Below are 26,712 nucleotides of genomic sequence, written 5' to 3' on the forward strand. Positions count from 1 at the left end.
TTGGCTTGAGAAATCGGCTGCCGTGATCTGCACCCGGGTCCGGGCTTAGTCGTTAAACATGGCAGACAGCGACGTGGTTACCGACGCCGGCGAGGGCAGGCGGTCATCGATTGAGAAGAAGCCCATCGTCATACCCAACGACGACGATGACGACGACGACGGCCTCAAGCCCGCCGATCCGCCCGCCTTCGAGCGCCTCCCGGATGAAATCATCGAACAGTATGCGCCGTTTCTATTATATGTCTTTCGTCGTCGTCGCCCAGGCTTGCTCTTTTCTTGTCCGCTCTTGTACTTACCCGATGTCATAGAATCCTCCGGGCTACCGACCCCAATGGCTTTGCGTCGCTGGCCCTGCTCAACTCGAAATGGAGGAGTGTCGCGCAGCAAGCCCACCTATACGCCTACCACCTCGCCAGATGCCCGTCGTACTCCATGAGCCATAATGGCCCGCCCAAGGCCACCAGCGACGACGACTTGCCCAAGCTCCGCCGGTTATTTGCGAGGGAAGTCAAACGCAACCTATTCGAGGCGTACCTCCGTCCCAGCCGCACCATCATCAAGATCATCTCGAACTCGATCAGCTCCTCGTCGTCCCCGAGCGGCGAAGACATTCAATTCAGCCCCTCGCCAAGAGGGCACCATCTGCTTGCCTATAACTCGTCTAGGATACACGTCCTCGACCTCCGCGCTCCCGAGATCGTCGTCAAGAGGGAGTTCAAGATCCTGCGCCGCCCCGCCGCGACGTGCATCAACGACGAAGGTACCAAGCTGGCCGTCCTGCTGACCGAGATGGAGGTGGACATATACGATCTCAACGAGAAGCCGCCAAAGCGGACACACTCTATGATCCTGGACCACAACCCCCGCGCCATCGCGCTCTCTCCCTGCGGCTCCGTCCTGGCCGCCGCCTACGAAGGCGGCATCGAGGTCTCGTCCATCAATCCGGGGGCCCTGGCTACCGACAGGAGAGCCGTCAAGTGCGACTCGGTCGACGCCTTGACCTTCTCGTTCGACGGGACGCAAATCCTTGGCACGACAGTGCAATCGTGCCAGCCCAACACGGTCATCCTCACCGCCCCTTATTACGATCCTGCCAGCCACATGTCCGATGACAACAATATCAGTGCGCTCTGGACGACCTCGATCCTCTTTCCCAACACCAGCCGCGACTGCAGCCATGCCGTCCTGATACAGAACGGCACCTACGAAGAAGCCGCCTGGACCTTCACTTACGACAGGAGCTTCGAGACATTCCGAGCCGTGCGCATCGATGACCTGCGCAATGGCACAACCTACTTTACCGGGCCGGTGCCCAGTCCCAACTCTCAAGCTCGCCTGCTCCCCTGCACACTTCCCGCGGCTTCCTACCACGGCGATCTCGTCTCGGCCGGCTTCCAAGGCAAGGACGTTTGGCTCTATGGCGTGCCCGAGGATCTCGCCGCGGTGCCCGAGGCGGCGAGTGCCGGTGCCGACAACGGCTCCAACGGGAGCGGGCTCTCCCGCGGCCCGTCCATCCGCTCCAGCGCCAGGATGCAGGAGAACGATTCGGTGAGGGTACCGCAGTGGCAGATTCTTTGCGACAAGCTTCGCAACACCTTCGTCGCCGGCTACAAGGTCGGTGAGCTGGAGGGTGTCAACACGGTCAAGTTCGTGGCCGATTTTTCCGACTCCAGCATGAAGGAGCGCTTGGTCGTGGCCGCTCGCGGTGTAGCGCCCAACATGGGCCTGACGGAGGAGGAGGCGGTCGACTTCGTCGACGGTGGCCGCATCACTATCATGGACTTTGACTATGCCGTCAGCAACGGCACCACCAGGGAGTGCGTTATCGAGGTCGGCACTACGGAGGAACCGGAAGTGCTAGAAGAAGAGCACCGCGACATGGCCACCGAGGTTGCTATTGTCCGGAGACGGACGGTGGCCCAGAACAGGCGAAACCATGGTGCCGCCGTCCTGCGCAACATGACAACTACCTCCCGCCCCCCTCCTCTACCTACCCAGACCTCCAGCCAGTCGGGGGCGGGCGACGATGACCCTCTTGTACCGCGTCGGATCGGCGTTCCCCCCACCAGGGCGACGCAGCAAACGGAGACGAGCGACGATGCCGAGACGCAGTCGATCGAAGAGCAGGAAGCGCTGGACGCGCCATACGCCCATGCAAGCCCCCGGTCCGGGACGACGCTGCGCCGTGCCGCCACCGCGGCCGCCAACACTCGCCGGCTCCATCCGTCAGCAGCCGCTGCCGGCCACATTGTTTATCGTAGAGCCGACGGGCGGGCCGAGCATCCCCACGAGAGCGATGCCGACAACTGGGTCCCGCCGCCGCCCCCCTATCAGAAGGAGGATCCGTGCGATCTGCCTTCCTTCCTCCGCCATTCCGTCATTCCCCCCCTGGTCGGCCCAATTACACAGCCGGCCGGGCAGGAGGCAGAACCGAGGCCAGACAGGAAAGCCCTGCGCAACTCGTCGGCGTCGATGCATCATCATCATCAGCACCGTCGAGCCCACACAGCAACATCGGCCAACCGGTTCTCGTCACCTGTTCCACCCGTCCCGCCGCTTCCGTCGCTCTCGGGCATTCCCCCGGTCCCGCCGGTCCCGCTGGTCCCGCCTGTCCCTCCTGTTCCATCTCTTCCCCCGGGTGTAGCCGGTTCACCGTTGCCCCCTGCTGCCCCCCTTCCACATGCTCAATCTCGGCAGCGCAGCGGGAGTCTGGGCTGCCCGTCAGCCAACGAAGATGCTGCACGGCCGGCATCACGGAGCTCGCGCTATCTCGAAGGCGAGAATATCTACGACGTCTCCCCACCCGACTCGCCTGCGCTGGCGCCGGTGCGACAAGAGGTCTCGCGTGACCAAAGTAACCCTGAGCGACCTGCTCAAACGAGCATGGTGTCACCTGCCTCACCCCAGCCAGCAGATGGTGGAGCCACTGCAAGCACAACTGGTACGCAGACGGCTTCCGTCTCCCCAGAGGGCGGCTATCCGGCGACTCTTGATGTCCAGGCGGCGGTGCAGGCTGCGACGCAGGCCAGCAGCAGCCTCGTTCCTCCCTCAGATGAGCCGCCGGCCGCGGATCCCTTGGTACGGCGTATCTCGGTCTCGAGGACCTGGCCGATCCAACCGATGCTAATAAACACCAACGCCGCCCCGACTGGATATCCCTACTCAGCGCCGCCCGTTAACATGAACGCCGGCGAGGCCTTCTCCCAGGCTCTCCCTCCCCCGCAGGGCGAGCCGAACCCCAACACTAGCCGCCGCACCTCGTACCACCGCCCCGTCTCCCAGCAGCAGCACTACTCCTTCCCGCGGCCACGGCCTCAGTCGCCCACCGCACAGTTTCATGCCCGCGCCACCATTCACGAACCGCAGCCCAGGTGGCCGCTAGACGATGTTGGCACAGTTAGCACGCCTCCCGTCGGGGACATGCCTCTGATCATTAGCACGCCCAAGGGAATCTCGGGCGCCTTCGACCCGCCAGAACGGCAACCCTCCCAGAGCCGCGCCGAGACGCCAATCCTCGCTCCCATCCCTCGTCACCCGCGACCGCAGACCCAGGCTTCGATCCTCCGCCCGCAGGACGAACAGCAGCAACAACCGTCACCATCACAACCACCCCACATCAGCACCATGTATAGCGGACCCCTCCCGCCTCCCGGATCCAACTCGGTACCCCCAGTCCCCCCAGTGCCACCGGCTCCAGAATCGACAGTTTCGACGGGGAGGCTCTCCCGACGGCTGCCGAGCCTGAGACGGAGGCGGAGCAGGGCCGGGCGGTCGGCGGCCAAGAACGTGGCGGACGCGAAGCGGCGGGGGTGGAGCGGGCAGTCGACGAGGAGCAAGAGCACGATGCGAGGCGGCGGCGGCAGGAGGACGGGAGAGGCGGACTTCGACGCTGCCAGCAGCGCCGCCTGGACGGACGTCACGGCCGACGCTTACAGCGTCCGGGACGCGTTCGGGATGGGCGGAAGGGGGGGACCGGGGACGGGTGGCGGCGCTAGTGGCAGCGGGCCGGGAAGCAGAGCCAAGAAGGGGAAGTGTGTTGTTATGTGAATGATCCCATGAACGATCCCGGGGTTGCTGCCAATAGCGAGAGAACATGTGGTGGAGGCCCGAGATGGTGGTTGGAATGCATCTAGGCTTTGTTTTATTTCATAATTTTTTTATGATCTCGGAGATTCGATAGCTGGTGTCGGTGTCGGTCAAGGTGGGACAATAGCGGGAGAAAATCTTGGGGTCGGCAATTGAAAATGGGTTGTTTCAACAAGCGCGCAGCAAGAGGGCAGAGCGTTGTATACCTGGCATCTCGTCAAGGGCTCGATCCTAGTCCTTTTTTTTTTTTGAACTCTCTCCTGTAAGGATATGGGTGGCAATACGATACCAACAAATGAAGTCGTAAATCTATGTGCGAAAATACATGTGCTGCCAAACGACGCCCAAAACGCCAGGCACCCTCATCCCGAGCCACAACCGACACAACCCACACACATAGCCCACGATCAACCGACCAAGCAGACAATCAACCAAGCAATCGCACCATCCAATCAATCAATCAATTGAACCAACTGTCAATCATCACACGCACGCACCGTCCTCCTACGCGGTGCGGCCCGGCTGCGCGGCCACCTCCGCCGCCGTCTCGACGCGGGCGCCCGGCGGGACGGCGTCGGCGTCCTGGCCCGCGGCATGCAGCCCGGCCGAGCCGCCGCTGCCACCGCCAGACGCGTCGGCCGCCCCGATTTGCCGTCGGATTTCGGACTTGAGCGCCTCGGGCACGTGGGGGGGAGTGGACGTGGTTTGCACGGGGGGACCGTCTTCGGCCGCGATGGGGTTGCCGCGGCTCGAGTTTGTGGCCATTGTTTTTATTTTGTATTTTTTTTTTTGAGTCGTCTTGTTTTCTGGCCGTTTTGTTTCTTATGAATGAGCAGTGAGTGTCATTAGGCTCTTTATCTCCTTTGTGGGCTCGGTGCGGTTGCTGCCGAAGCGGCAAGTGATGTCATGGTATCCACCAGAGCAGAGCTTCGTAGCCGTTTAAGTAGTTAAATGTTCAATTCGGCACTGTCAAAAAAAGGATTCTGCACGGGCCAAGACGAGAACAACCATAAGTTTAGTTAACTAGTTATTCCTCAGCATTAGCGCACATACCATCCGGAACAGCGCGCCAATTGGCCTACTTTTTCCTTCCTTCCGACCTATGCTACACGCCTGCTCTCGCACATATGCTGGCAGCAACTCGGCAGCTGTGGGCTAAAAATGTGCCGCCGAAGCGGGTTGGCCGGGGCGCTCCTGGCGCCCCAGTCGCCCGAGGCGCGCAAAAGAGTCTCGTCTCCAAAGAGACTCCAAAGAAGCTGTTCGCCGCCGCCATGACCGTCGCCCTCGACACGTCGCGCGGCACCACGGCCGAGCTCCAGGTGAGTGGTTGGTTCCAGTTTCCAGTTGTTGGCCCAGGGAGAGAGGCACTAGAGGCCCGACACCCAGGGAAACCAGGGAAAGAGAGACGCGCGTAGAGACGCCCTCTTTCTTTCCCCCTCTTCGAAGAAACCAATGGGTTAACAGTGAACCCCCCCCCCCCCCCCCGGGGAGACCTAGGAAGCCGCGATTGACCACGTCCAGAACTGGATGGGTCTGGGGAAGCGAAATCCGCAGCGTCCCGTCCAGCCAAACGACCGGAACGCCGCCGTCGTCCTGGCGTCGAGGTCGCTGGCGTCTTGGCTGGATGACGACGTCTTTGTCGCCCGCCTGCTCGCCGCCTCGGGCATGGCCGACGTCCGTTCTGCCAACGTGTCCGTCCTGACCGCCGCCGTCGACGAGGTCCCGCGCTACGACCGCCGACTCGACCATTTCACCTCCTCCGAGGGCATCTCCATCCTGCGCGGCAATACCAGCCGCATCTTGCCCTTCTTTCCCCTGTCCGCCGCCGCCTCGGCCCCTTCGCCGCCCCGCAACCTCGGGGGAACCCATCCCCCGCCCGGCTCGCTCGAGTTCCGGCCCCCGCCCAAGACGGTCGGCGGCCCCCAGAGAGTCTACGTCCCCCTTGCCAACACCCTCTTTGCCAATGGCCGGCCGAATACCATAGCTGCGAGCCAGTGGTGGTTTCCCAACCAGATGCGGATCGGCTCCCAACTTCCCCTTCTCATGCAAAAGGTCCACCTGAAGGAACATACCGTCGTACTTCCTCCAGACGACCTGGGCTTCCCCGAGACGTCGGGATCCTTAGTGTCCGCCCGAGTCGTCCCGGTGACCCCTGCGCGCAAAGTCCTCAACAGCATGGGCAACATCCTATCCAAGTTCGAGGTCGATGGCAAGTCAGTCCCGGCCTCGGAGGAGCTGGAGCGCATCATCCCTCAACTTCTAAAGACGCCCCGCAAGCTACGGGACGGCGACCACCCGCCAGGTGGCGGCCCCTTCAATGTCTGGGCCTTGTCGATACCCCCAGGGTACGCTCACAGCCGCCACATCTTACAGCCGCTGCAGCTGGCCAACTACAGCCCCGACCAGGAATGGAGCCTGGCCAAGCTTGCGGCCTACCGGATGAACATTCACCTCGCCTGCGGCTGTCGGTTACACAAAGTCTGTGAGTAACGCCGCCAGCCACAATCGGACCGACGTTGGACTTCTAACCAGCCCGAAAACTTATAGTGAGCGGCGGCGGCGGCTGGGGCGCGAAGCAGGGCCTCTTGTCCCTAGATCCCCAGACCGAGCCCCTGACCGACGAGGACCAAAACTTGCAGAACTTTATCGACTCGTTCTCCCGCAGATATGACGACGGTTCTGTCGACGGCGGCGGCGACGACGGCGGCCGCAGCGGCAGCGGCATCGCCCCTCCGGGTTGGTATGTGCAGTTCTTTGTCGAAGCGGCCTACCCCGAGCCGAAGCAATACTTGATCCCGGAACCTCGCGGCTATGACCCGGAGGAGAGGCCCAGGTCCGTAACTACCGTCTTCGGCACGCCCGGTGCCGTCGTCGGCGCTTCCCCGCTCGATATCGTCAGGTCCTATCCCAATCTGTTCGGCGGCGTCTCTTCCGAGGGCGTCTATCTCGTCAGGCGATTGAAGGCGCAGCAGGCGCTGCTCGCCAAGGAGGAGAAGCTGGCCCGGGAGCGGTTGCAGCTGGCCTCCCAGGAGGAAAAGGAGATGACCTGGGAGGAGGTCAAGGCCGAGGAGAAGAGACGAGCCCAGGAGGAGAAGGAGGCCTTACGGGAGCTTCAGGCCTGGAAGACGGAGGACGACCAGCCTAGGGAGCAGGGCCGGATGACGAAGGGGGGCCAAGCCAGGGAAGAAGAGAAGCAGGCCCGGGACGAGAAGGAAAAGGAGAAGAAGGAGGAGGAGGAGGAGGAGGAGAAGGAGGAGAAGGAAGAAAAGAAGGAGGAGAAGGAAGAGAAGGAAGAGAAGAAGGAAGAGAAGAAGGAAGAGAAGGAAGAGAAGAAGGAGGAGAAGGAAAAGAAGAAGGAGGAGAAGGACGGGGAGGGGGAGGAGGATGGACAGAACAAGTGGCTCGTGTCCAAGATGGACACGCCACGCTCGTACCTGCTATCTCAAGCGAGCCCCTCCGCGGGCGTGCCGCTCTCACCTGCGAAGCGATCGCCGCCACCATCCGCGGCCTCAAAGCCTCGCGCCCCCCATGCAGGACGTTTGACGGGACGGAAGCCTCACGTCCCCCAAGCAAAACGTTCGACGCGGCAGAGGGCTACAGCCCACAAGTCGCCGCGGCGGACTTCGATCCCGAGGCCGCAATCCCAGAATCGCCAGCAGGTGGGCAAAGCCAATGGGTCAACCCAAAGTTTGTAATATAGAGCACACTTGTGTACGAATAGAGATTGCATCTTGTGAAGCAAATCGCACACGAAGTATAGTACATCTCGCTGTATTGCAATTACCGAGTAAGTAATGTACAGTTTCTGCGCACTCACTCAATCATGTCAATGTCCTCGCCCAGGTTCTGCTGCTGCTGCTGCTGCTGCTGCTGCGGAACAGCCCCGTTGGCGCCCGCCGCAGCGCCCGCCACAGCACCCTCACTCTGCTGCCCAGCGCCACCGCCTCCACCGCTACCGCTGTTGAAGTAGTCCTCCATCTCGGCATCCAACTCCTCCTGCGTCTTCTTGGGCCGCGCGCTCCGGTCACTGCCGCCGCCACGGTTACCCCGCGCACCCGACCTCCTTCCACCACCACCACCACCACCACCACCATCCCTCCGCCTGCCTCCTCCACCCCGACCACCAATGGGACTCCTAGACCGACTGAGCCTGCCGGATCCGCCGCCTCCGCGGGGCCGATACCGATCCACCCCCCTGCGCGCAGCCTCCTCATCCGAGTCCCTGCCGCCGCCGCCGCCGCCGCCACCTGGCCCCCTCCGGTGTGGCGAGAGCGAGCGGGACCTGCCCTGCCCGGGCACCGTAATGCGCTCGGCGAGCGGGCGGCCGGCGTTGGCGGACGAGTCGAACGGATGGTTGCCGGACCGGCCTCCCCCCCTCGAGGCGCCGGCCGACGGCCCGCCGGGCAGCAGGGTCAGCCTGATGGGCTGGCCGGCGGCGTTGGCGCCGTCGTACTCCCGGATGGCCTGCAGGGCGTCGCGGTGGGACTCGTACGTCACGAAGGCGGTACCCTCAGAGCGGCCGGCGCGGTCGTACTTCATCTCGAGGCTGATGAGGGGGCCGATGCGGGAAAAGAGGTCCTGATCACGGGAGATTCCAGGTTAGGCTTGGTGAAGCGAAGGGTTAGGGGGAAAAAAAATGGCGGATGGGATATGGCAAAAGTGAGAGAGGGGTTAAGGTAAGTACCTCGAGGTCTTCTTGGGTCAGTTCGTAGTGAAGGTTGTCTACCCTGAGCTTGGTGCCCCTGGTTTCGCTGCGGAAGAGTCAGAGTCGAGGTAGGTCTCGGAGGGGTTGGCGGCGGCGCGAGCTCGTCCTACCTGGTCGGCTCGGGAGAATATCTGCGTCTGGGAGCAGAGCGGCGGGTCCCTGACTGGGGTTTTAGCGGCTAAAGAAGGATTTCTACAGCACAGCTAGGAATCGAAAACGTACCGTAATCTTCAAACTTGTCGTGGACCCATTCGCTTTAACAACGCGTTAGCCCGCTGTTCCAGGCCCAAAGACACCATTCGGGAGTACGCACGAATCAAGGTTCCGCGGTGCGTCATCTCTGAAGGACTGTCCCATCAAAAGAAAATCGATCGGGAGCATGTTAGCCGGCAAGATTTCAAGTTGGAGCTGTTACCTTCCCCCCCGGGGCACCCCCCCCAAAGTAGCTGTCCGATCCGAAAGTGATCCGGGGGCGCAGGCATCGGGCTTGCACGCGAAGCAGACACGCGCACGCGCACTGGGAACGTGTGCGCATGGCTGCGTCGTTCGAACCATGTGCCGCAAGTGATCGTGGGGGAGGACGTGGGAGGAAGAGAGAAGGGTTCAATCAACCTGATCGGTGTCGGTTGCCCCGACGGCCAAGTCTGAGCACATGTTTTGTTTTTCATCGGACTATTAGCCTGCTCGTACCTTTCTGGCACCATCTCTGGGGTAATCGGATCTGTCGCGGCGACGGCCGCCGCGAGAACTTCTGTTGTTCTACAACATCCTGTCAGCCCAAAGTGCCACACGGTGTTGGGGGTCATTTCGCGGTACAGGAGAGGAACAAAGCTTGCGCGCGTACCTGCTTGCGCTCCTCAAGGATCTCGTCAAGACTACGATCGAGGCCGCGGTCCATTGTGATATATTTCTCGGACTTGCAATTGTAGGACGGTGTTGACTTTTGGATGATTGTGGGACGAACTGAGGAGCCTGAGAAGTTGAGCCTTGTCAGTTGCCGCGCGAGTCGAGACTTTGACTACCCGCTACAGGGGCAGAGCAGGGATGCTTCAGCCCCACTCACATCCACCATTGTACTTCAGCGGGGACCCTACAAACCAAACCCCAGACCAAGCATGTCTCGTTAACATCTCAATAACCGTCCCCCCCTGTATTGCTGTATACCGGCAGAATCCGCCGAGGGAGCATGCAGGATCATACGCTTACGAAGTCGTGGTTTCAGTCTACGTCGCATTTTGGTAACCTCCCTAACTCTGCGTACATATGGCACTGAAGAGCCGGTAAAAGCCGTTAAAAAGAAATCAGACCAGCCTTCCTTGAGAGGCACCAACGCGCTCACACCGTTCACCAATTAAGGTGCAGGCGCCAAACCCCCTATCAACTATCAGACCTTTTTGTGGATGCCAACCAGATGCCGACCCCCTCCCCCACAAAAAAGGGCAAAAAAAAGAGAAAACCCTGTAACCGGCAACCTCTTCTTCTTTCTACCCGAAATGGCGGTGTCCTTCCTCGGGTATCCCGAAGAAGAAGGAGTGTATATTGTGTCAGATGAGAAGGTCGTTTTAAATCAGGTCGGCCACGTTCATGGGCATCTCCTCGATCTGGGTGCTGTAGAATTGCTCAATCTCGCGCATCATGCGCACATCATCGGCGGTAACGAAGTTGATGGCAACACCCTTACGACCGAAACGACCGCCACGACCAATGCGGTGGATGTAGTTCTCCCGGTTGGTGGGAAGGTCGTAGTTGATGACCAGCGACACCTGCTGGACGTCGATTCCACGGGCCAGAAGGTCGGTGGCAATGAGGACACGGGAGGAGCCCGAGCGGAACTCCTTCATGATCAGGTCACGCTGAGCCTGGTCCATGTCGCCGTGCATGGCCGAGACGGTGAAGTCGCGGGCGGTGAGCTTGTCGGTGAGCCAGTCGACCTTGCGGCGGGTGTTGCAGAAGATGACGGCTTGCGTGATGGTCACGGTCTCATAGAGATCCGACAGGGTATCGAGCTTCCAGTCCTCCTTCTCAACGGCAATGTAGAACTGCTTGATACCCTCGAGGGTAAGCTCGTCCTTCTTGACAAGGATGCGGACGGGATCGCGCATGAACTTGTTCGTGACCTCGAGGACGTCCTGGGGCATGGTAGCCGAGAGCAGGACGACCTGGGTAGACTGCGGCAGCAGCTGGAAGATGTCGTAGATTTGCTCAGTAAAGCCACGCTGGCAACTGTTAGCACTCGATCTGTGAGTGATAGAGAGGTAACAAGAATTCACATACGGAGAGCATCTCGTCGGCCTCGTCCAGGACAAACATTTTGATGTTGTCCGTCTTGAGGAAACGACGCTGGATCATGTCTTGGACACGGCCAGGAGTGCCGACAACGACCTGAGGGCCGTCCTGAAGGGCCTTCATGTCCTCGCGGACACTAGTACCGCCAATGCAGGCGTGGCACTCAATGTTCATGAAGTCGCCAATGGCGACAACGACCTTCTGGATCTGCTGAGCCAGTTCACGAGTCGGGGCGAGAATAAGCGCCTGGCATTGCTTCAGGTTCGGGTCGATCTTCTGCAGAACCGAGATAGAGAAAGTCGCGGTCTTGCCGGTGCCGGACTGAGCCTGGGCAATGACGTCGTGACCTGATCGCAGTATTAGTGCCCAATTGGACGTTGTGATCGCAGCATGATCGTCCTTACCCTTGATGACCGGCATAATAGCGCGCTGCTGAATAGCAGACGGGCGCTCGAAACCGTACGCATAGATGCCTTTCGTATCGTTAGTGGCTGCCCAATTGCCACCGGGGTGCGCAGGTCAGAGGTAGCGCTTACCGCGAAGAAGCTCCGGCCTCAAGTTCATCTCATCGAAGGAGTCGACGGTCTCATCGTAGTTAGACTCGATCTGTCCTGTAAGGGAGACGACAATTAGTGACTCTATTCCCATAGTTTTCGGCACCGTTGTGCATGGGTGTTAAGCGAGCATCGCAGTGACCCCAGGGGATATCGGCGCACTGCTCGGCGGGAATCGCAAAACGACCTGCGGAAGAGAGCGAGAACAAACGTACCCTCGGGGACATCCTCGAGACCCTTGTCGGTAGCCATGATTGCGATGTAGAGTTCGCGATAATTTCCAGATCCAAGCCCGGCTTGAACCTAGAAATTCAGAAAGCGTTCGTTGGTGGGGTAGCGAGAAAAAAAAATCCGCAGACAACTCGGCGCGAGTGCTGCAGAGGTTCGCAGGTGAAATAGAATTTCCAGAAAAAAAAATAGACTCAAAGTTCCCAGTATTCTAACCGAGAACAAGTGAATCTATGAAAGGGCGTGGTATCTGAATGTGGTGATTCTGGACTTGTGGTGATCGAGAGAGGAAAGAGCTTGAGCTGGGGTGGACAGCGATAAAAATTCCTTTTGGCGGAGCAGAATTTATCGCCGCCTCAGGCAGCAACCCCGCTTCAAACCAATGTTAGTGGGGCAACTTGCTTTATCGACCTGATTTTTTTTTCCTCGTCTGGCAGTGGTGCAGAGGGGGCAAAAACTCCATCTCGGTAATCGAAATGTTTTTCTACTAGTAGTGAAAGTCTTCCGAGGTGGAAGCCTTCCCAAAGCTTGTTCATTCAGCTTGACTGTAATCTTGCTTGTGCCAGATTGCACATCAATGCCTCTCTGACTCTTCGAGATCTTCAACGACGCATTACCCCTCTCCAACAGCCAGCCGATTCTCCAATACCGCGCTCGAAACAACATTTCTCCACGCTTGGCACAGATTCGCACATGATGCTTCTGTCCCCGAACGAGTGGCAAAATCAGAACTGCGCTCTTGAGGAGGACCGCAAAGGGAACCAACTGTCGAGCCACTCGGTGACTGGCAGGGGCGGCAACAGCAGTGAAGATGATTCCACCATCGACTCGTCCATTCCACCACACCCCCTCGGCATCAAACCCTTGGGCAACAAGTACTTCTCTGCCGGCGCGGATGCTAGGATGTCTATAGGAGCGCTTCAGGCTCTACCCGATGAAGTGCTTATGCAGCTCTTGGAGTACATGGATGCGAGGACATTAAGAATGTTAGGCTATGCATGCAAGTATCTCTTCGCCTGCTGCATGGCTGACGATATCTGGAAGTCGGTCTTCCTGGAGTAAGTGGTTCCCTGCGATCTTAGAATGACGTGCGAGGTAGATATCGCAGAAGCAACAAAGCAGCGGTGGACTGTGTGCCATGCTATGTTGCTCCCTGTGAGCATGCTGGGGTCGGCCCCGGAGATTGCCACCACTCACATCGTGCCTCTGCTTCTTGCTTGCAAAAGCTTGAGGTGGATGAGTTGCGACGCCGGAAGTATATATTGGCCAAGTGGCTCACGATGACGTTGCCGGTCCCGGAACATCTGTTGACGATGCTCCAGGTCAGATCTCGGCAAGAAAACCTCCTTCGAGTGGCGAGGGTCCTGGAGAGCAACAGTTCTCGGCTTGTCGCCGGAACAAACAGCTCAGGTAGACTGTAGCAACGTCTTCTCTGATGTGTTACACCGCCCGTTTGTCTGCAGCCATATCTCTTTGCTTCAGTACACCCGGAACATCCCAGCCGCCAACCAGATTGATCGCCTTCAGAACATGTCGTATGAGGAGTTTGCAGAGAAGTGGAGCAAGAAGCCGTTTATCCTCACCGATTGTATCCAGCCTTGGCCAGTCACCAAGTCGTGGACTCTGGAGGGTCTTCTCTCTCAGTATGCGGAGGTTGTGTTCCGAGCGGAAGCGGTGGATTGGACGTTTGCAACCTACTACCAGTACATGCGGAACACCCAAGACGAGAGCCCTCTCTATCTCTTCGATCGGAAGTTTGCCGAGAAGATGTCGCTGAAAGTCGGCAAGGAGAACGGGGCGGCATATTGGAAGCCCCAATGTTTCGGGCCTGACCTGTTCGAGCATTTGGGAGCCGAACGGCCAGCGCACCGCTGGCTCATCATCGGTCCAAAGCGCAGCGGATCTACTTTTCACAAGGATCCCAATGCGACGAGTGCCTGGAATGCTGTGATACAGGGCGCTAAGTACTGGATCATGTTTCCTCCCTCGGCGACCGTGCCCGGCGTGTTCGTATCCAAGGACAGCAGCGAGGTCACTAGCCCGCTCAGCATCGCGGAATGGCTGCTCGAGTTCCACGCAGAAGCAAGGCGGCTCCCCGAGTGCAGAGAAGGGATTTGCAAAGCGGGCGAGATTCTGCATGTCCCGAGCGGCTGGTGGCATCTCGTGGTGAACCTGGAGGACGGGATTGCCCTAACACAGAACTTTGTGCCACGATCTCACCTGGGCGGTGTTCTGTCCTTCCTTAGGGACAAGGCAGATCAGGTATCCGGGTTTGAGAAGAGAATCTCGGATCCGTACGGTCTCTTCGTGAGCCGCTTAAGGGAAGAACAACCCGACTTGCTCGAGGAGGGTTTCAAGCAACTGGCTGAGAGGAAGAGACGGTGGGAAACCGTAGTTGGCGACGTTGACAGTTCTGGGGATCAGCCTCAGAAGAAGAACACTGGCTTCAGCTTCGGCTTCGGGTTCGGGAACGACGATGATGAGATCCCCTGACCCTGTTGGATACCCAGTAGTGCTCGAATGCAACATGTTCATAAAGCACATCCCTGGCTATAGATCGAAATTTGCCCATTTCCGCACGAGTGCACCAGGCGCTAAGGCCGTACTTTGCACCAATTCAACATCTATAAGGTCCGTTGTCGAATCGTATACGGATGAGGTAGGTGCTTGAACCTAGTGATGTGCTTGTGAGTGTGTTGTTAGTGTAGGCTGTCACGGCTCGGGGAATTGCTCCAATCAGACACGGCCGTGCATTCAGCTCGCCTAGCTCAGGGTGGCATTGGGCTCATCAGTATCCATGCCACACTCTGAGCTCGCCCCGAAGCCAGTTGGGCCAGCGGAGTGTCTGGGCTTTCGTACGCTGTCTGCTGAAGTGAGCATGTGCTCGGTGGCTCATGGGTGTCTTGAATCACGGAGGACCCGGGAAAAAATGGACATACATACCTACAAACAGTGTGCGAGGTTTGTTATATACATACCTACGTACCAATAGGTGCGTGAATCGTACGGGCATGGCGTGCCATGCTGTGTTGTACCTAGCTTATGTCCTTTATTACCCCATAATGCGTTAGCAGTGTGCAGGTAGGGAAGGTAAGGAAGGGTGGTGAGGTGGTTGGGACTCGGTGCATCAGGCAAGTACCTAAAGGTACGCATGTAGCGAGGTGTATCGAGTACGGATTACTAAGGTAAGGTTGTTATCCCGTGCCTAAACCCCACGTTGCTCCCAACTTGGAAGGGGCCCCCGCCGCCCGACCAGTCGTCTCTCACCGCAGCGCCAGTCCTCTCGGCAGCTGTCCACTTTATGCTGTCCCCGCCGCTCGGCTCCGCTCCGGACTCAGCTGAACACCCGACGCGGACTGCCTGGGCGCTCTGACACCCATCTCGCGTTGGACAATCCCATCAAGTCTGCTGTCTGCCAGTCTGGTTTCTCTTACCTGCTCTCGCGGGGAAACGCTCTTTCTGCTATTTCCCCCCTTGCGATTACCGCTTTCCCAATATACACCCCCACGTCGCGTATCTCCCGCTTCCGTTCCTCTGCCCCTGCCACCAGCTGCAACTTCCCCTGGATACGATACTCCCCGGGCACCCCTCGATGACAATATGCGACGAGACAGCCACTGCTGCCGCGATCCCTACGTTCCTCGGTCCTCGTATCGTACCGCGCTCTTGATCCTGCGGTGAAGCATTCTTGTCCCGAAGTCACCACGCTGGAGCTCGGCGGACAGCTCACCGACTCCGCTCGACGCCCAACAAGCTGCAGGCGGGACTTACCACTGCTTCCACCGCCTCACGCTCTCCATCCCGCTCGCTATATCGATTCACTGTGCCTCGTTTTTGTTTTTGATCCTATTTCCGATCCACCATTGATCATAACATCTTGGTCCATCACGCAGCCGACTTCCCCCTCAGACCGTACCGTAACCGAGCGAACCGGCGCATCTCCCGAACCTCCCGCCCCGCCCTTCGCACTTTCCATCCATCGAAACCATGGTCTCCGACGAGACATACGAGATTTGCTTGCCCGTTCTCCAGGACTCTTCTATCGAAGACGAAGACAAGACGGACAAACTCGAAGAGCTCCTCAAAGAAAAGACAAACCTGACCGGGCAGGCCCTGGAGAATGCCGTATTAGATGCACTATGGAGATACCGAGAAGGAGGGAGGAGCGCGACGTCGCCGCCACCAATACGGCAGAGTATCCTGCGACGCCCGTCACCGGCATCCTGGCGCGGTTCTGGGACCCCGCTCTCGAGTTCGCCGCGGCTGGGTGTTAGCCCACTTGCCCCGCCAGGCTTCCTGCATACACCACTGAATCGGACAAAGTCGTCGACTGCGTCCCCGTTTGGATCTCCGCGACCGTCTCCGAGGCTTACGTTTGCTGCTCCCGTGCCTCACAGCCCGAGCCTGAACGCCTACCAGTTTGCCCACGACGACACGCCGTCACAGGAGGTGTTCGGCGAATATCAGTCGGACAACGTGGACTGGCTAGTGAGCGACGATGCAGTCAGCGTTACGTCTTCGGTTGGTGGTTCCAATGGTCTGAACGTCAGCGCGCCTGAATTTGTTTCCACCCAGCAGCAGACAGACATGACACCTTACGATATGCTGCGGTCGATCCTAGGGCAGTCCAAGTCGGATGAGGAGATTAGCGCTGCTCTCGCCATGCATGGCTACGACCTGGGTGCTACTGTTGCGGCCATCATGGAGAACCAGGTTCAGGACAATCTTGCGTCAGCTGCAAAGGCTGAAGAAAACCGAGTGGTTATCGGAAAGGCAATGAATTCCGATGGACGCCCAGGTACCCCGGCGGAACAACAAAAGTCGGGTGTCATCTGCAAATTCTACCTTTCTACAGGCCAGTGCCTGCGTGCCGATTGCCGGTTCAGCCACGACCTGAGCAGTCACATCTGCAAGTGAGTTGGGAGAAAAGCATCTGGGCTGACAGAAACACTGACAAAGGGATATTAGGTATTGGGTTGCGGGCAACTGCCTCGCCGGCAATACCTGTATTTTCTCGCACGATCCGGCACACCTCGTCAACCGCCTGCATATCGATGGCGCCGGCACACCGCCAGCGCAACATGCAACCGTTAATCTACAGGACTACAGCAACTTTCCGGCGCTGCAACCGGGCACGCCAGAGCAACTCTTTGCGACTACGGCCAACTACCCCACACTGGGGGTCACTCCTCCACCGGGATTCAAGACGCATCATACCTACCCCGACCGTCCTCGATCTCGGCCGGGAAGTCGGCATCAGCAGAAAGACAATACACAGTCTGCCCCGTCGCCAGACGACGCGGATGCGTTTCCGTCTCTCGGCGCAGCTGTGGCCAAACAGGGCAAGAAGCATCACGGCAAGAGGGGCGGACATGGTCACGGGTCGAAAGAGAATTCGGGGCCCAGCACGCTGGCGGATATTGTGAAGATGTCGCCGTCGCCAGCGCCGGCCACGCCGAACCGCAGGGCTCCGCGTAACGGCAGCTCAGCGAACGTCCGTAACGGGGAGAACAGCGCGGCAGCGCAGGCGATCCCGACCCCGAAGCATATCCCCTGGCTGGAGACGGGCGAGAGGGCCAACAAGGCATATCTCAAGGCACGGCAGGAGGCCATCAAGCACGGTGGCCTCCGCAACAAGTTCCTCCAAAGGTCCGTTGCTTCGCCTGTCTGTGGTTTGTGGGTGTGTCGACTGGACGCTGACTGACCTGGGAAATCAGTGCTGCACAAGCCTGGAATCGCAACGACGCGCGGGCCGCCAAGGCGCTCAGCCTGCGGGGGCAGAGCGAGAACGACCTGATGCGGAAAGCGCACCGCGAGGCGGCGCAGCAACTGTACGAAGATCGCAACAAGGACAGGGCTAGCTGCCCGGAGATCTACGTGGACCTCCACGGGCTGCACCCTGAGGAGGCGGTCGAGTACCTCGAGGGCATCCTGATGGAGAACGTGAACGAGAGCAGGCCGATCTACGCCATCACGGGCACGGGTCACCACAGCAAGAACGGTAAGGACAAGGTCGGCAAGGCGATCCGGAACTTCCTCAACGAGTGGCGGTACGCGTACCGCGAGTTCTCGGTGCCCGGCGACCGCAACAGCACGGGGGGCATCCTGGGTATCGACGCGCGCAGCTGGGACCGCTCGCTGTCGCAAGACGGCAAGACACTGACGAGGAAGGAGGAGAGCAAAGAGGAGGTGGATATCCTGTCCCAAGGTGTCGAAATCGGCGAGGGCAAGGTTAAGCTGCTGGTTAGGGACACGTCGGTGGGCAAGGAGCCGCCCAAGGGGCCGTCGGGGGGGAAGAGCAGGTGACATGCAGGGGAAGATGGCGGGCTTTTTGGTCGTTGCTTGCTTCCTCCTCGGAGGAATCGTCTCTGAGAAGTCAAGGTAACTTCAACTATGAGAGAAGTGGAGTACGTCAAGTCGAAATTTGACCTCTCAATGCAGTGTCGTGTACTCGTACTCCGTAGTGTACATGTATGTACATACCCATGTATGTACAGTACACATGTGTACTGAACGGAGTTACCGCGTCAGGGTGCCAGGCACCGATCCGAGACCATGATTGACCATGATTCGGAGCGAGTGCCGGTAAAGTGGGCCCCGTACTTGGCAATGACGTTTTAGGATCTACCGGAAGATCGAATCAATGATACATCTGGAGGATACGGTAAGGCGCAGCGACGAGAAAGAACAAGAAAAGACCCATGCGAGTGAAACCGTCGAGTGCCGTGTAACCCAATCGAGGGCTGTTAGGCTGCTAAATAAAGGCAGCCACGATCGGACTTCAGACATGCTGAGAGCTACACTAGTTACTGCTAGTACGGATTAGTTACTGTAGGCAGCACCAACTCTGGCCCCGCCCTCTCTCTACTCTACACGGTCTTGCGTATGCCTGACAGTTCAGTTTTCTTCAGTTTTCTTCAGTCAGGTAACATTGGAGGAACCTGGTATTTTGGTCTTTTCGATGAAAACGGTCTAAAATTTCTTACATACCTTACTATGGTGAGATGAATCACCTTGCGTCTGTCAATTCCGAGCTTGTGAAGCCAATGGTGTACGGATTACTGCTTACGTACCCTCACGGTCTCTGTGCCGCACCCTAGACTGGTTGGTTGGCCTGAGCTTTGGAACCAACAGAGAGCTCCGCCAAGGGCAGGGCTCGTGGCTGAGTCCGGACCGATCTGCTGTAACAGCAACACCCCGGCAAGCCCGACATGGGACTTCACGGCCGACCCTCTTTTTTTTTACGACTCTCTCTCTCTCTCTCTCCAAGAACAAGACAGCAAGGAAAGGGACCCAATGCGAATCTCGGCGACGGCGTGACAGCGTATGTGCATATCCACATACCCGATACGGAATATTCATTCAGTGGACGCGGCCGTTATGCGCAGGCAGCAGGCAGCAGGTTAGCTCATCGCACCAGCTTCCCACCCTTCTTCTTCCGCCATTCCCGGTTCTCCGGGACGACCTACCACCCCCTTAACACAACACAACCCAAACCACAAAAAGTCACCGCGATGCCTGGCCCTTCTCCTCTGGAGGATGACTCGTTCTCCGATCTGAATCAGTCTCCGAGGCGATTCGCCTCCCCGCCGACCATCATCAACACCCGCCCCTCCTCCGACAATGACGAGGCCGATGACGACTACGACGGCGCCGCCCGCCCAGACCAAGACACCCGGCCCGCCTGGGCCCCGCGCCCGCGCCCGACACCCGCGAGCGCCCGCCGGCTCTCCTCCCACCGGGCGACCGGCAGCATCGGCAGCATCTCCAGCGCCGCCGCCGCCGCGCGGCAGAAACAGGAGGCTGCCCCGTTCCTCGCCACCACCCTAGCCGCCCTGTCGAGCCTCTACGCCCACTACGTCCGCTTCTACCGCTCGCTCCCGCTCTACCAGCGGATCCTCCTGGCGGTGGCGGGCGCGGCCGCGCTGGCGACGGCCGTGCTGTTCCTGGCCTACGGCCACGCGATCCTGTCGGCGCTCGGCACGGCCGCGCAGGCGTGGCGCGCGGCGGCCGGCGGGTGGGGGTGGCTGCCGGTCTGGCTGGCGACGGCGGCGACGGCGTTCCCGCCCCTGGTGGGCTACTCGACCTGCGTCACCCTGGCCGGGTTCGTCTACGGCTTCCCGCTGGGCTGGCCCGTCGCCGCGACCGCCACCGTCGCCGGCTCCGCCGCCGCCTTCCTCGCCGTCGCCCGCGGCCCCCTGCGCGCCCGCGTCCACCGCCTCGTCGGCCGCGACCGCCGCTTCGTCGCCCTCGGCCAGACCCTCCGCCACGACGGCGTCGGCGTCCTCGTCATGGTCCGCCTCTGTCCCCTCCCCTACAGCCTGAGCAACGGCTTCCTGGCCACCGTCGGGAGCATCGATCTCGGCAGGTTCACGCTTGCTACAGCAGCAGCAACGTACGTTTTTTTCCTCCCCTCCCCCAATTATTATTCCTTGTAGAGTGCGTGGCGTGATGCTGACAAAAGATTCATAAAACCCTCCAGGCCGAAGTTGCTCGTGCACGTCTTCATCGGCTCGCGGCTTGCCCTGCTGGCCGAGTCGGGCGATAAGATGAGCTGGGGTGACCGCGCCGTCAACTACATCAGCATGCTCGTCTTCGGCGTGATCGGGTTCGCCGTCGGCGTCTTCATCTACCGGCGGACCATGGCGCGCGCGGCCGAGCTGGCGCGCGAGGCCGAGGCGGAGAACGGTGATCCGCTCCTCGATGGCGCCAGCGGCGACTTAGAGCAGGGAGTCGTCGCCGGCGACGACCTGGAGAACGGGCGGATGGTCGACCCGGACGAGCTGGATGCCGCCGTCCTCATGGATGACGATGACATCTCGCTATGGGACACGGCGGGCGGCGACGGGTACCGTGATAGCTGGGACGACGAGCCGGCAGGCACCGGCATAGGGGCAAACGGACATGCTAACGTAGGCACAAACGGCGCAAAAAAATAGTTCGAGGGGCTATGCGCGGTGTAGTGCGTGTGTGTCCGTGCTTGGTTGCTGCATACGGCGGCGTTTGGATGGGCAGGCGTTGAGCAGGGTTGGGGCAAATGGGGAAATAGACGGTCTCTCTGGGAACGCAATATTACAATCCTTGCCAATCTTGGGACGATGTTAAAAGACACTCTTTCTTTTCCCAATTCATCCTTCATTTGGTAACCGTGAATGATAGAAATAACTTCCAACAGCGAAGTGGTATCTTCAATATTTCTCCTTCCCCCATAACGCCTTGCTCGCCATGCCATGAAACCCCCCCCCCCCCCCCAAAAAAAAAAAAAAAAAAAAAAGAGAAAAAGGACAATAAACCACGTAGGCGATGCCACCCCAGCCCGTGACCCTTTCAACGACCCTGAAACTGCTTCATAAACTCAATGGCCTGCTCCATGGGGTACCCAATGAAGACAGGCCCGGAAATGTTGAAAACGACCTGCGGCCGGTCCGCCCTGTCCCTGTTCGCTGCCGGCGCCTCGGGAAGGTTGACGAACGTGGGCTGGGGCGTGCTCGGTGGCGGCGCGTCCGGCTTCGTTGTGGGGGAGGGCTGCTCCGCAGTGTTCTCTCGCCTGGCGGCTCCCGTAAACATCTTGGTATGATCAAATGGGCATTTTGGAGGGCCCGAGGCCTCCTTGTCCGCTTGAGCAACGTCTTCCACGGGTTTCGGAGACGGCTCGCGCTGCCGAAGACCTGCCTCCAAGGGTACTGATATCCCCCATGGCCGGCTGGGCGATTCTCCGACCCGCACATCCCGCAAGGGACGGTCAAAGCGGGCCTCGCGCTCTTCGTCTACGGGGGGTTCGGGTCCGTCCTCTGGCTCCGGGTTGCCGGCCACGACGGTTTGGGCCCAGTCTTCTACTCTCTTGTTTGAAGCTCTGTCGGCTTCCTTCAGGTCATCCTGCGACGGCGGCATCAATGGGCGGTGCAGCTGGCTGAGATCCTTGACCATGTTCACAAGGTTCCCGTACTTGGCATCGAGCTTCTTGATCTGTTCCTCGTTCCTCTGGTACCGCCTGACGCAGACCTCATGGCTCCGAGGGATCGCATGCTTGTGCGTTTCAACATAGCGGGCAATCTCCTCGGGTGAGTGCTTGTCTAGGAAACGAATCGGGCACTTGGAGGGAGCAGAAAGGGAGGGTTTGGTGCTATCGTCGAGCATGGCAGCGCAAATGGGATCAGAAGATTTATGCGGCGTTGGGTCGGCTGCGCCGGCTGGATCCTGAGAGCCGTCGACCCGCTGAGCGCCGGAACCAAGGCCGCCATTTTGATCCGGCTTGGCCGAGAATGGGCAGGCTAGGGCGCCCTTTTTGCCTTCGACAGTGAAGTCCTTCTCGAGGACCGTGGACACAGACGCCAAGCCCTCCATTCCCAGGGAAGTTGACCTCTCCCTGCTGGCGTTCGCACCGACTATGCCAGCCACCAGCTCCTGGGCGGCTTTGCGACCCTCCCTGATGAGCAGTGCGATCTGATGTTGATTGTTACCGGCCTGGCCGCGCCTCGGTAAGGGCACCGCGGCGGTTGCAGCTGCGGGGTGCGGATTAAGATCTGGGGGAAGCTGTATCTGTGCTAGGATCTCGGCAACCTCGGGCACAGCCGGTGCATACCTGTCGGCAAGGCACTGATACTATCGAGCTTTAGAGTTAGCCGGATTGTTCGAGGTGGGGGGAAGCAAAAGCCATGGGCCGGAAAGCGTGGATTGGCCAAAATCAGAAAATTGGTGTTTTGTCTCCATATGCTGTGCATCCTTGAGGAGGACAGCTCCAGATCTAGAGCTAAAAGGAAATCATCACAAAAAGCGACATTGGGCGGAAAAGGAATCGGGGATCCATTCATCTCCTAAGCGTGCATACCTGTTCGTGTGCGTAGCGCAATTTGTGTTCTAAAATGGTCTTGCGATCGATCAGCGACTGGACCTCGTCGGAGAGTGCGATGAACGACTCGGTCAGAGTCTGTAGGAGCTGGATGCTGCCCATGTCACATGGGCTGACAGGGCATTTGTCAGCTCGGGGCTTAACTAGTTGGTTGCATCAGAAGATGCGAGAAAGGATCAAAAGAGAGCTTCGCGCCTGCAGGCTCTTCCGAGTTTTGGAGAGGCGCTGTGCTCCACTAAGTGGGGTTGCCTGAAGAAGCCGAGGGCAACCAGGCACAACGTTCGACCGTTCCGGGGCCCCGAGGCCCGGTCCGTTCGCTGGATGGGGATGGAGGTAGCGGGATGACGGGGGAGGGTGCGGCTCCCCGCCGGAACCTCGGGTTCGGCCCCGTTTGCTATAATGACCGGAAGATACTACTAGGATATAGTTTATATGCGGTGTACATGTTGGACACGGATTATTTCGAAGCTCCAAGCACAATTTTGAACGGAAGGGTATACGTACGTGTGTAAGTACAGTACGTACTGCGCACATACACTACATGCCTGGTAGCCTTATTATGACTTGCTTCAGGTCAAAAGTGCAGAGTCGCCCTTCTTTCCAGTTTGATCATTTGCACCCAACGGTAGGACATGTCATCTGACGGGCTTAAACACTTTTCCAAATTCCTTTCCACATACACTCTTGGGCCATTCTCATTGCAAATTTCGTTCTGCAATCCGGTCGCGCTATCCGCCTCTACACAAGAAGCTTGACTTGCAACGCAGTTCAGGCTTCTATCGCCGTCCGATTCCTTGTGCAACCCCCCCCCCCCTTCTCCGCTTTAGGCTGCTCGTGCTGCTACTCTTTCAACACCCGTATCCCCATATCCCCTGCTTCGACCGGATCATGGCTACTGTTCAGGCTGCCAGGCTGCAGAGAAGCAGGTCCCATGTTCTTCCTGGTAGGAACCTTCGGGATGCCATGTGTGCATCCTCGATTGAGTCTCGTCCGCTCACAAGGGGTCAGGTCAATTGCACGTCACCGAACTTTTCTTCGAGGTGCCCAAGAACCATGCCCGGCCCGATGCTGGCAGCCTGACGCTGTTCGGCCGGAGAGTCAGGAGACATGAGCGGCCCACTGTGCCCCTCTCCGCTTCGGACCTCGCCAGCAAGGAGAAGCTGCCCTATATCGTCTACCTCCAGGGCGGCCCGGGTTTTGGCAATCGCGAGCCGCAGAACATGCCCTTGACCCAGGTGGCCCTCAGCCGTGGCTACCAGGTCCTGTACCTCGACTACCGCGGCACCGGGCTCAGCACCCCAATCAATGCCGACTCCGTCCTCGCACAGGGCGATCCCCCGCAGCAAGCCGAGTACCTGAAGCTGTTTCGCGCCAACAGCATCGTGCGCGATCTCGAGGCCGTGCGGCTGTGTCTGACGCAGGATTTTGACGAGGAACGCAAGGCGTGGTCCCTTTTCGGCCAGTCCTTCGGCGGTTTTGTCGCCTTGACCTACCTCTCCAAGTACCCTCGGGGCCTCCGAGAGGTCTTTATTACCGGCGGCCTCGCCCCGGTAAAGCGCACCGCCGACGACGTCTACCGCGCCACCTACAGGAAGCTCATGGAGCGCAACGCGGCCTACTACCGCAAGTACCCTGAGGATATGGTCACGGTCCGCTCTCTTGCCGAGTACATCCAGGACAGAGGCGGGATCCCCCTCCCATCGGGCGGTAAACTGACCGTCCAACTTTTCCTCACACTGGGCCTCGCCTTTGGCAGCCACGGCGGTCTGGATGATATCCACTCGCTTGTGCTCCGCCTCGGCGCCGACATCGAACAATTCGGCTTCTTCACGCGAGCCTCGCTGGCAGCCTTCGAGTCCCATATCCCCTACGACAACAACCCCATCTACGCCATCCTCCACGAGGCCATCTACAACACCAAGCAAAGGGGCTCCTCACCCTCAAATTGGGCTGCCGACCGCATCGGCCGGGAGCTCCAACCTTTCTCCTGGCTCGCCGACCCCGCAAACTTCCTCAAATCTACCCCGTCCCACAAGCCTTTGTACTTCTCGGGCGAGATGGTTTACCCTTTTTACTTCGAGGGTACGACCGGCCCGGAGCTGGCGCGCATGGCTGCCGCGGCTGACATCTTGGCCAAGACGGAGGAGTGGGACGAAGACTTGTATGACGAGGATCAGCTGCGCCGGAATCAGGTGCCCGTGTACGCCATCTCTTACGTGGACGACATGTACGTCGACTTCGAGCTGGCCCGAGAGACCGCGGCATTGGTGAGGGGGATCAAGGTCCACGAGACCAACGGATGGTATCACGATGCGGTCAGGTCCAAGTCGGAGGAGGTGTTTGCCGCCCTGTTCAAGCTGAGGGATGATAATATCGACTGAGCCAGTTCGACTTACGCGTCAGGATCTAAGAGATCTCCCTGAGGTCATGTAGAAACACCACCTCTACAGTTGTGGGTCTTGACGCGGATTGAAATCTAGGGCGGAACACACAGGATACAACGATTTGACGGCCTTTGTCCGGTCGAAAATCAAAGAAAGTAATTATGGACCAAGTCAGGTAGAGACTCGAGCCGAAGAAGGGTCAACGCAGTACTTTGCACTTAAAAACTCTCTTCATGGTATCATTCTTTCTCGCATTCCAAATTCGGTCCCGACTTCCTCCTTAGAAAAAAGAAAATGGGCGAAAGAATTAAGCCCCAGCTGGATATTAACCCAGCCCTGTTAATATCGACAATATCATCCATCCGGCGCGTGCAGGATACGACTCCCCCGGGGAATATCACCACGGCGCCTTCATATCTATCAATGCCAGCCCACTGGCGGGGCCGGCTGCATTGCGATGTTGGGCAGTCTATGGTTCGCCCTCACAAAGGCGTCGGACTGCTGGGGGAGGGGAGGGGGGGGGGAGGACAGGGGGCTGGGAGGTTGCGCGAGGCACGGCAAGACCAGCAGGGTGGACAGGCGGCGGCGATGCATTGCGGACAGTTACAGCTGGGCGGTGCATGACTGGGGATATCTAACTTACCCAAGACCGAAGCTGCAGGCCGGATGGGTTCATATTTGCCCTCGTAAATGTAGGCGACGAGGAAGTGAAAGATGGCCGGGTCCTCCTCCGGGAGTCAGTAGGATCAGAGCTAGCACTGGGCGCCGCAGACGTGGTTCCTTGATGCAGGGACAATGTAAGTCGGGAACCCACTCTCTCTGTTTTGTAAGTGGCGCCGTTGTTGGGCTGCAAAAGGGCAGCGAATATGTCAAACGGGGGGAAACAAAACAAAGCCACAAAGTCGCAGTGCGCTGGCAAGTCAGAGACGAAGCGAACAAAAGACTCAAGACCAGGCCAAACACAACAGAAGAGTAGGAAAGAAAATTAGAAAGAGGAAAAAGAAAGCAAGAAAAATGTGACCGGGAATTTCTCGCAAGGCGGGAAGGCACAACACGAAAGACTTGGCCTCGGCAATAAGCCTACATAATCTACATAGTACTGTACATGTACATTTAAGAGACAGGCCGCCCTGTGACAGCAACCAGAACTTAGCCCGAGACATCTGAACGAAGCCCCAACCCCCTCTCCTCTTCCTCTCTTCCTTCCCCTCCCCTACCAAACGACCATGCTGGTGGTGTGGCTGATTCGGGGTGGGGAGGGGGGTTGCCTTTTCTCCATGACGGTACAACAAGAAGAGATGGGGGGGCCTAGCCCACCAACGATGGCGGGCAGTGCGGTGAGGCGGCTCAATGAGGCGAGGTTGGGGGGAAGGTAGATAGGCTGTCACACCCCGTCCACAGAGCAGACACGTACATCAATCAGAGGGCACCACCAATGACTATGCCAAGCCCCCAGGGGAGGCAGACAAGAGGTCAGGTCCGTCCTCACTCGCTTCCGGAGCGGGGAGACCATTCCCATAGCTGCAACCTTTGTGGGGACGAACCGGATTGCTACAGTACGGAATGACTTGTACCCATTGCATGATGTATGTAATGTATGCAACGTAGGTATATACAGAG

The 26,712-nt window shown here is 58.9% G+C and overlaps 10 protein-coding genes across 10 annotated transcripts; 6 read left to right on the forward strand and 4 right to left on the reverse strand.

Moving 5' to 3' along the window:
* Nucleotides 1-6: 6 nt before the first annotated feature.
* On the forward strand, nt 7-4,362 carry P884DRAFT_241130 (uncharacterized protein). The gene is made up of 2 exons (XM_069440207.1): nt 7-219; nt 309-4,362. The coding sequence occupies exons 1-2, from the start codon at nt 59-61 to the stop codon at nt 4,045-4,047; spliced, it is 3,900 nt and encodes a 1,299-aa protein (XP_069299049.1). The 5' UTR covers nt 7-58; the 3' UTR covers nt 4,048-4,362.
* A 228-nt stretch (nt 4,363-4,590) lies between these two features.
* P884DRAFT_298811 (uncharacterized protein) lies at nt 4,591-4,851 on the reverse strand (the record flags this gene model as incomplete). The annotated part of the gene is made up of 2 exons (XM_069444642.1): nt 4,591-4,702; nt 4,754-4,851. The coding sequence occupies 2 exons, from the start codon at nt 4,849-4,851 to the stop codon at nt 4,591-4,593; spliced, it is 210 nt and encodes a 69-aa protein (XP_069299050.1).
* A 282-nt stretch (nt 4,852-5,133) lies between these two features.
* Nucleotides 5,134-7,835, forward strand: P884DRAFT_221556 (uncharacterized protein). Its single transcript, XM_069439493.1, has 3 exons — nt 5,134-5,405; nt 5,584-6,568; nt 6,634-7,835. The coding sequence occupies exons 1-3, from the start codon at nt 5,214-5,216 to the stop codon at nt 7,779-7,781; spliced, it is 2,325 nt and encodes a 774-aa protein (XP_069299051.1). The 5' UTR covers nt 5,134-5,213; the 3' UTR covers nt 7,782-7,835.
* Nucleotides 7,836-7,899: 64 nt separating this feature from the next.
* On the reverse strand, nt 7,900-9,689 carry P884DRAFT_298813 (uncharacterized protein; the record flags this gene model as incomplete). The annotated part of the gene is made up of 7 exons (XM_069444643.1): nt 7,900-8,664; nt 8,771-8,837; nt 8,902-8,950; nt 9,014-9,045; nt 9,105-9,139; nt 9,482-9,550; nt 9,636-9,689. The coding sequence occupies 7 exons, from the start codon at nt 9,687-9,689 to the stop codon at nt 7,900-7,902; spliced, it is 1,071 nt and encodes a 356-aa protein (XP_069299052.1).
* Nucleotides 9,690-10,233: 544 nt separating this feature from the next.
* On the reverse strand, nt 10,234-11,981 carry P884DRAFT_221559 (P-loop containing nucleoside triphosphate hydrolase protein). The gene is made up of 5 exons (XM_069439494.1): nt 11,847-11,981; nt 11,614-11,688; nt 11,482-11,550; nt 11,066-11,424; nt 10,234-11,007 (listed from the first exon to the last, which is right to left on the reverse strand). The coding sequence occupies exons 1-5, from the start codon at nt 11,881-11,883 to the stop codon at nt 10,354-10,356; spliced, it is 1,194 nt and encodes a 397-aa protein (XP_069299053.1). The 5' UTR covers nt 11,884-11,981; the 3' UTR covers nt 10,234-10,353.
* A 399-nt stretch (nt 11,982-12,380) lies between these two features.
* P884DRAFT_258209 (uncharacterized protein) lies at nt 12,381-14,404 on the forward strand. The gene is made up of 2 exons (XM_069441213.1): nt 12,381-12,917; nt 13,182-14,404. Exons 1-2 carry the CDS (start codon nt 12,553-12,555, stop codon nt 14,350-14,352), a joined length of 1,536 nt encoding a protein of 511 aa, XP_069299054.1. The 5' UTR covers nt 12,381-12,552; the 3' UTR covers nt 14,353-14,404.
* A 1,442-nt stretch (nt 14,405-15,846) lies between these two features.
* On the forward strand, nt 15,847-18,165 carry P884DRAFT_268850 (uncharacterized protein; the record flags this gene model as incomplete). The annotated part of the gene is made up of 3 exons (XM_069442231.1): nt 15,847-16,772; nt 16,828-17,508; nt 17,577-18,165. 3 exons carry the CDS (start codon nt 15,847-15,849, stop codon nt 18,163-18,165), a joined length of 2,196 nt encoding a protein of 731 aa, XP_069299055.1.
* Nucleotides 18,166-19,373: 1,208 nt separating this feature from the next.
* On the forward strand, nt 19,374-20,798 carry P884DRAFT_196648 (uncharacterized protein; the record flags this gene model as incomplete). The annotated part of the gene is made up of 2 exons (XM_069437995.1): nt 19,374-20,254; nt 20,342-20,798. 2 exons carry the CDS (start codon nt 19,374-19,376, stop codon nt 20,796-20,798), a joined length of 1,338 nt encoding a protein of 445 aa, XP_069299056.1.
* A 343-nt stretch (nt 20,799-21,141) lies between these two features.
* Nucleotides 21,142-22,463, reverse strand: P884DRAFT_258213 (uncharacterized protein). The gene has a single exon (XM_069441214.1). The coding sequence runs from the start codon at nt 22,201-22,203 to the stop codon at nt 21,187-21,189; it is 1,017 nt and encodes a 338-aa protein (XP_069299057.1). The 5' UTR covers nt 22,204-22,463; the 3' UTR covers nt 21,142-21,186.
* Nucleotides 22,464-23,596: 1,133 nt separating this feature from the next.
* On the forward strand, nt 23,597-25,089 carry P884DRAFT_298819 (Alpha/Beta hydrolase protein; the record flags this gene model as incomplete). Its single annotated transcript, XM_069444644.1, has 2 exons — nt 23,597-23,651; nt 23,717-25,089. The coding sequence occupies 2 exons, from the start codon at nt 23,597-23,599 to the stop codon at nt 25,087-25,089; spliced, it is 1,428 nt and encodes a 475-aa protein (XP_069299058.1).
* Nucleotides 25,090-26,712: the final 1,623 nt, after the last annotated feature.

Source organism: Thermothelomyces heterothallicus (assembly GCF_042370625.1).
Source record: "Thermothelomyces heterothallicus CBS 202.75 unplaced genomic scaffold P884_scaffold_7, whole genome shotgun sequence".
Classification (NCBI taxonomy): domain Eukaryota; kingdom Fungi; phylum Ascomycota; class Sordariomycetes; order Sordariales; family Chaetomiaceae; genus Thermothelomyces; species Thermothelomyces heterothallicus.

Bases quoted from the DNA above. Each gene is read 5' to 3' on its own strand.
- P884DRAFT_221559 (XM_069439494.1), bottom strand. From the start codon at position 11,883: ATGGCTACCGACAAGGGTCTCGAGGATGTCCCCGAGG. The intron at 11,551-11,613 runs GTAAGCGCTACC...ACGATACGAAAG, and splicing joins GAGGCCGGAGCTTCTTCGCG to GCATCTATGCGTACGGTTTC. The intron at 11,008-11,065 runs GTATGTGAATTC...AACAGTTGCCAG, and splicing joins AGGCCGACGAGATGCTCTCC to CGTGGCTTTACTGAGCAAAT.
- P884DRAFT_258209 (XM_069441213.1), top strand. From the start codon at position 12,553: ATGATGCTTCTGTCCCCGAACGAGTGGCAAAATCAGAACTGCGCTCTT. The intron at 12,918-13,181 runs GTAAGTGGTTCC...ACGATGCTCCAG, and splicing joins TGGAAGTCGGTCTTCCTGGA to GTCAGATCTCGGCAAGAAAA.
- P884DRAFT_241130 (XM_069440207.1), top strand. From the start codon at position 59: ATGGCAGACAGCGACGTGGTTACCGACGCCGGCGAGGGCAGGCGGTCA. The intron at 220-308 runs GTATGCGCCGTT...CCGATGTCATAG, and splicing joins CCGGATGAAATCATCGAACA to AATCCTCCGGGCTACCGACC.
- P884DRAFT_221556 (XM_069439493.1), top strand. From the start codon at position 5,214: ATGCTGGCAGCAACTCGGCAGCTGTGGGCTAAAAATGTGCCGCCGAAG. The intron at 5,406-5,583 runs GTGAGTGGTTGG...GGGGAGACCTAG, and splicing joins GCACCACGGCCGAGCTCCAG to GAAGCCGCGATTGACCACGT. The intron at 6,569-6,633 runs GTGAGTAACGCC...GAAAACTTATAG, and splicing joins CTGTCGGTTACACAAAGTCT to TGAGCGGCGGCGGCGGCTGG.
- P884DRAFT_258213 (XM_069441214.1), bottom strand. From the start codon at position 22,203: ATGGAGGGCTTGGCGTCTGTGTCCACGGTCCTCGAGAAGGACTTCACT.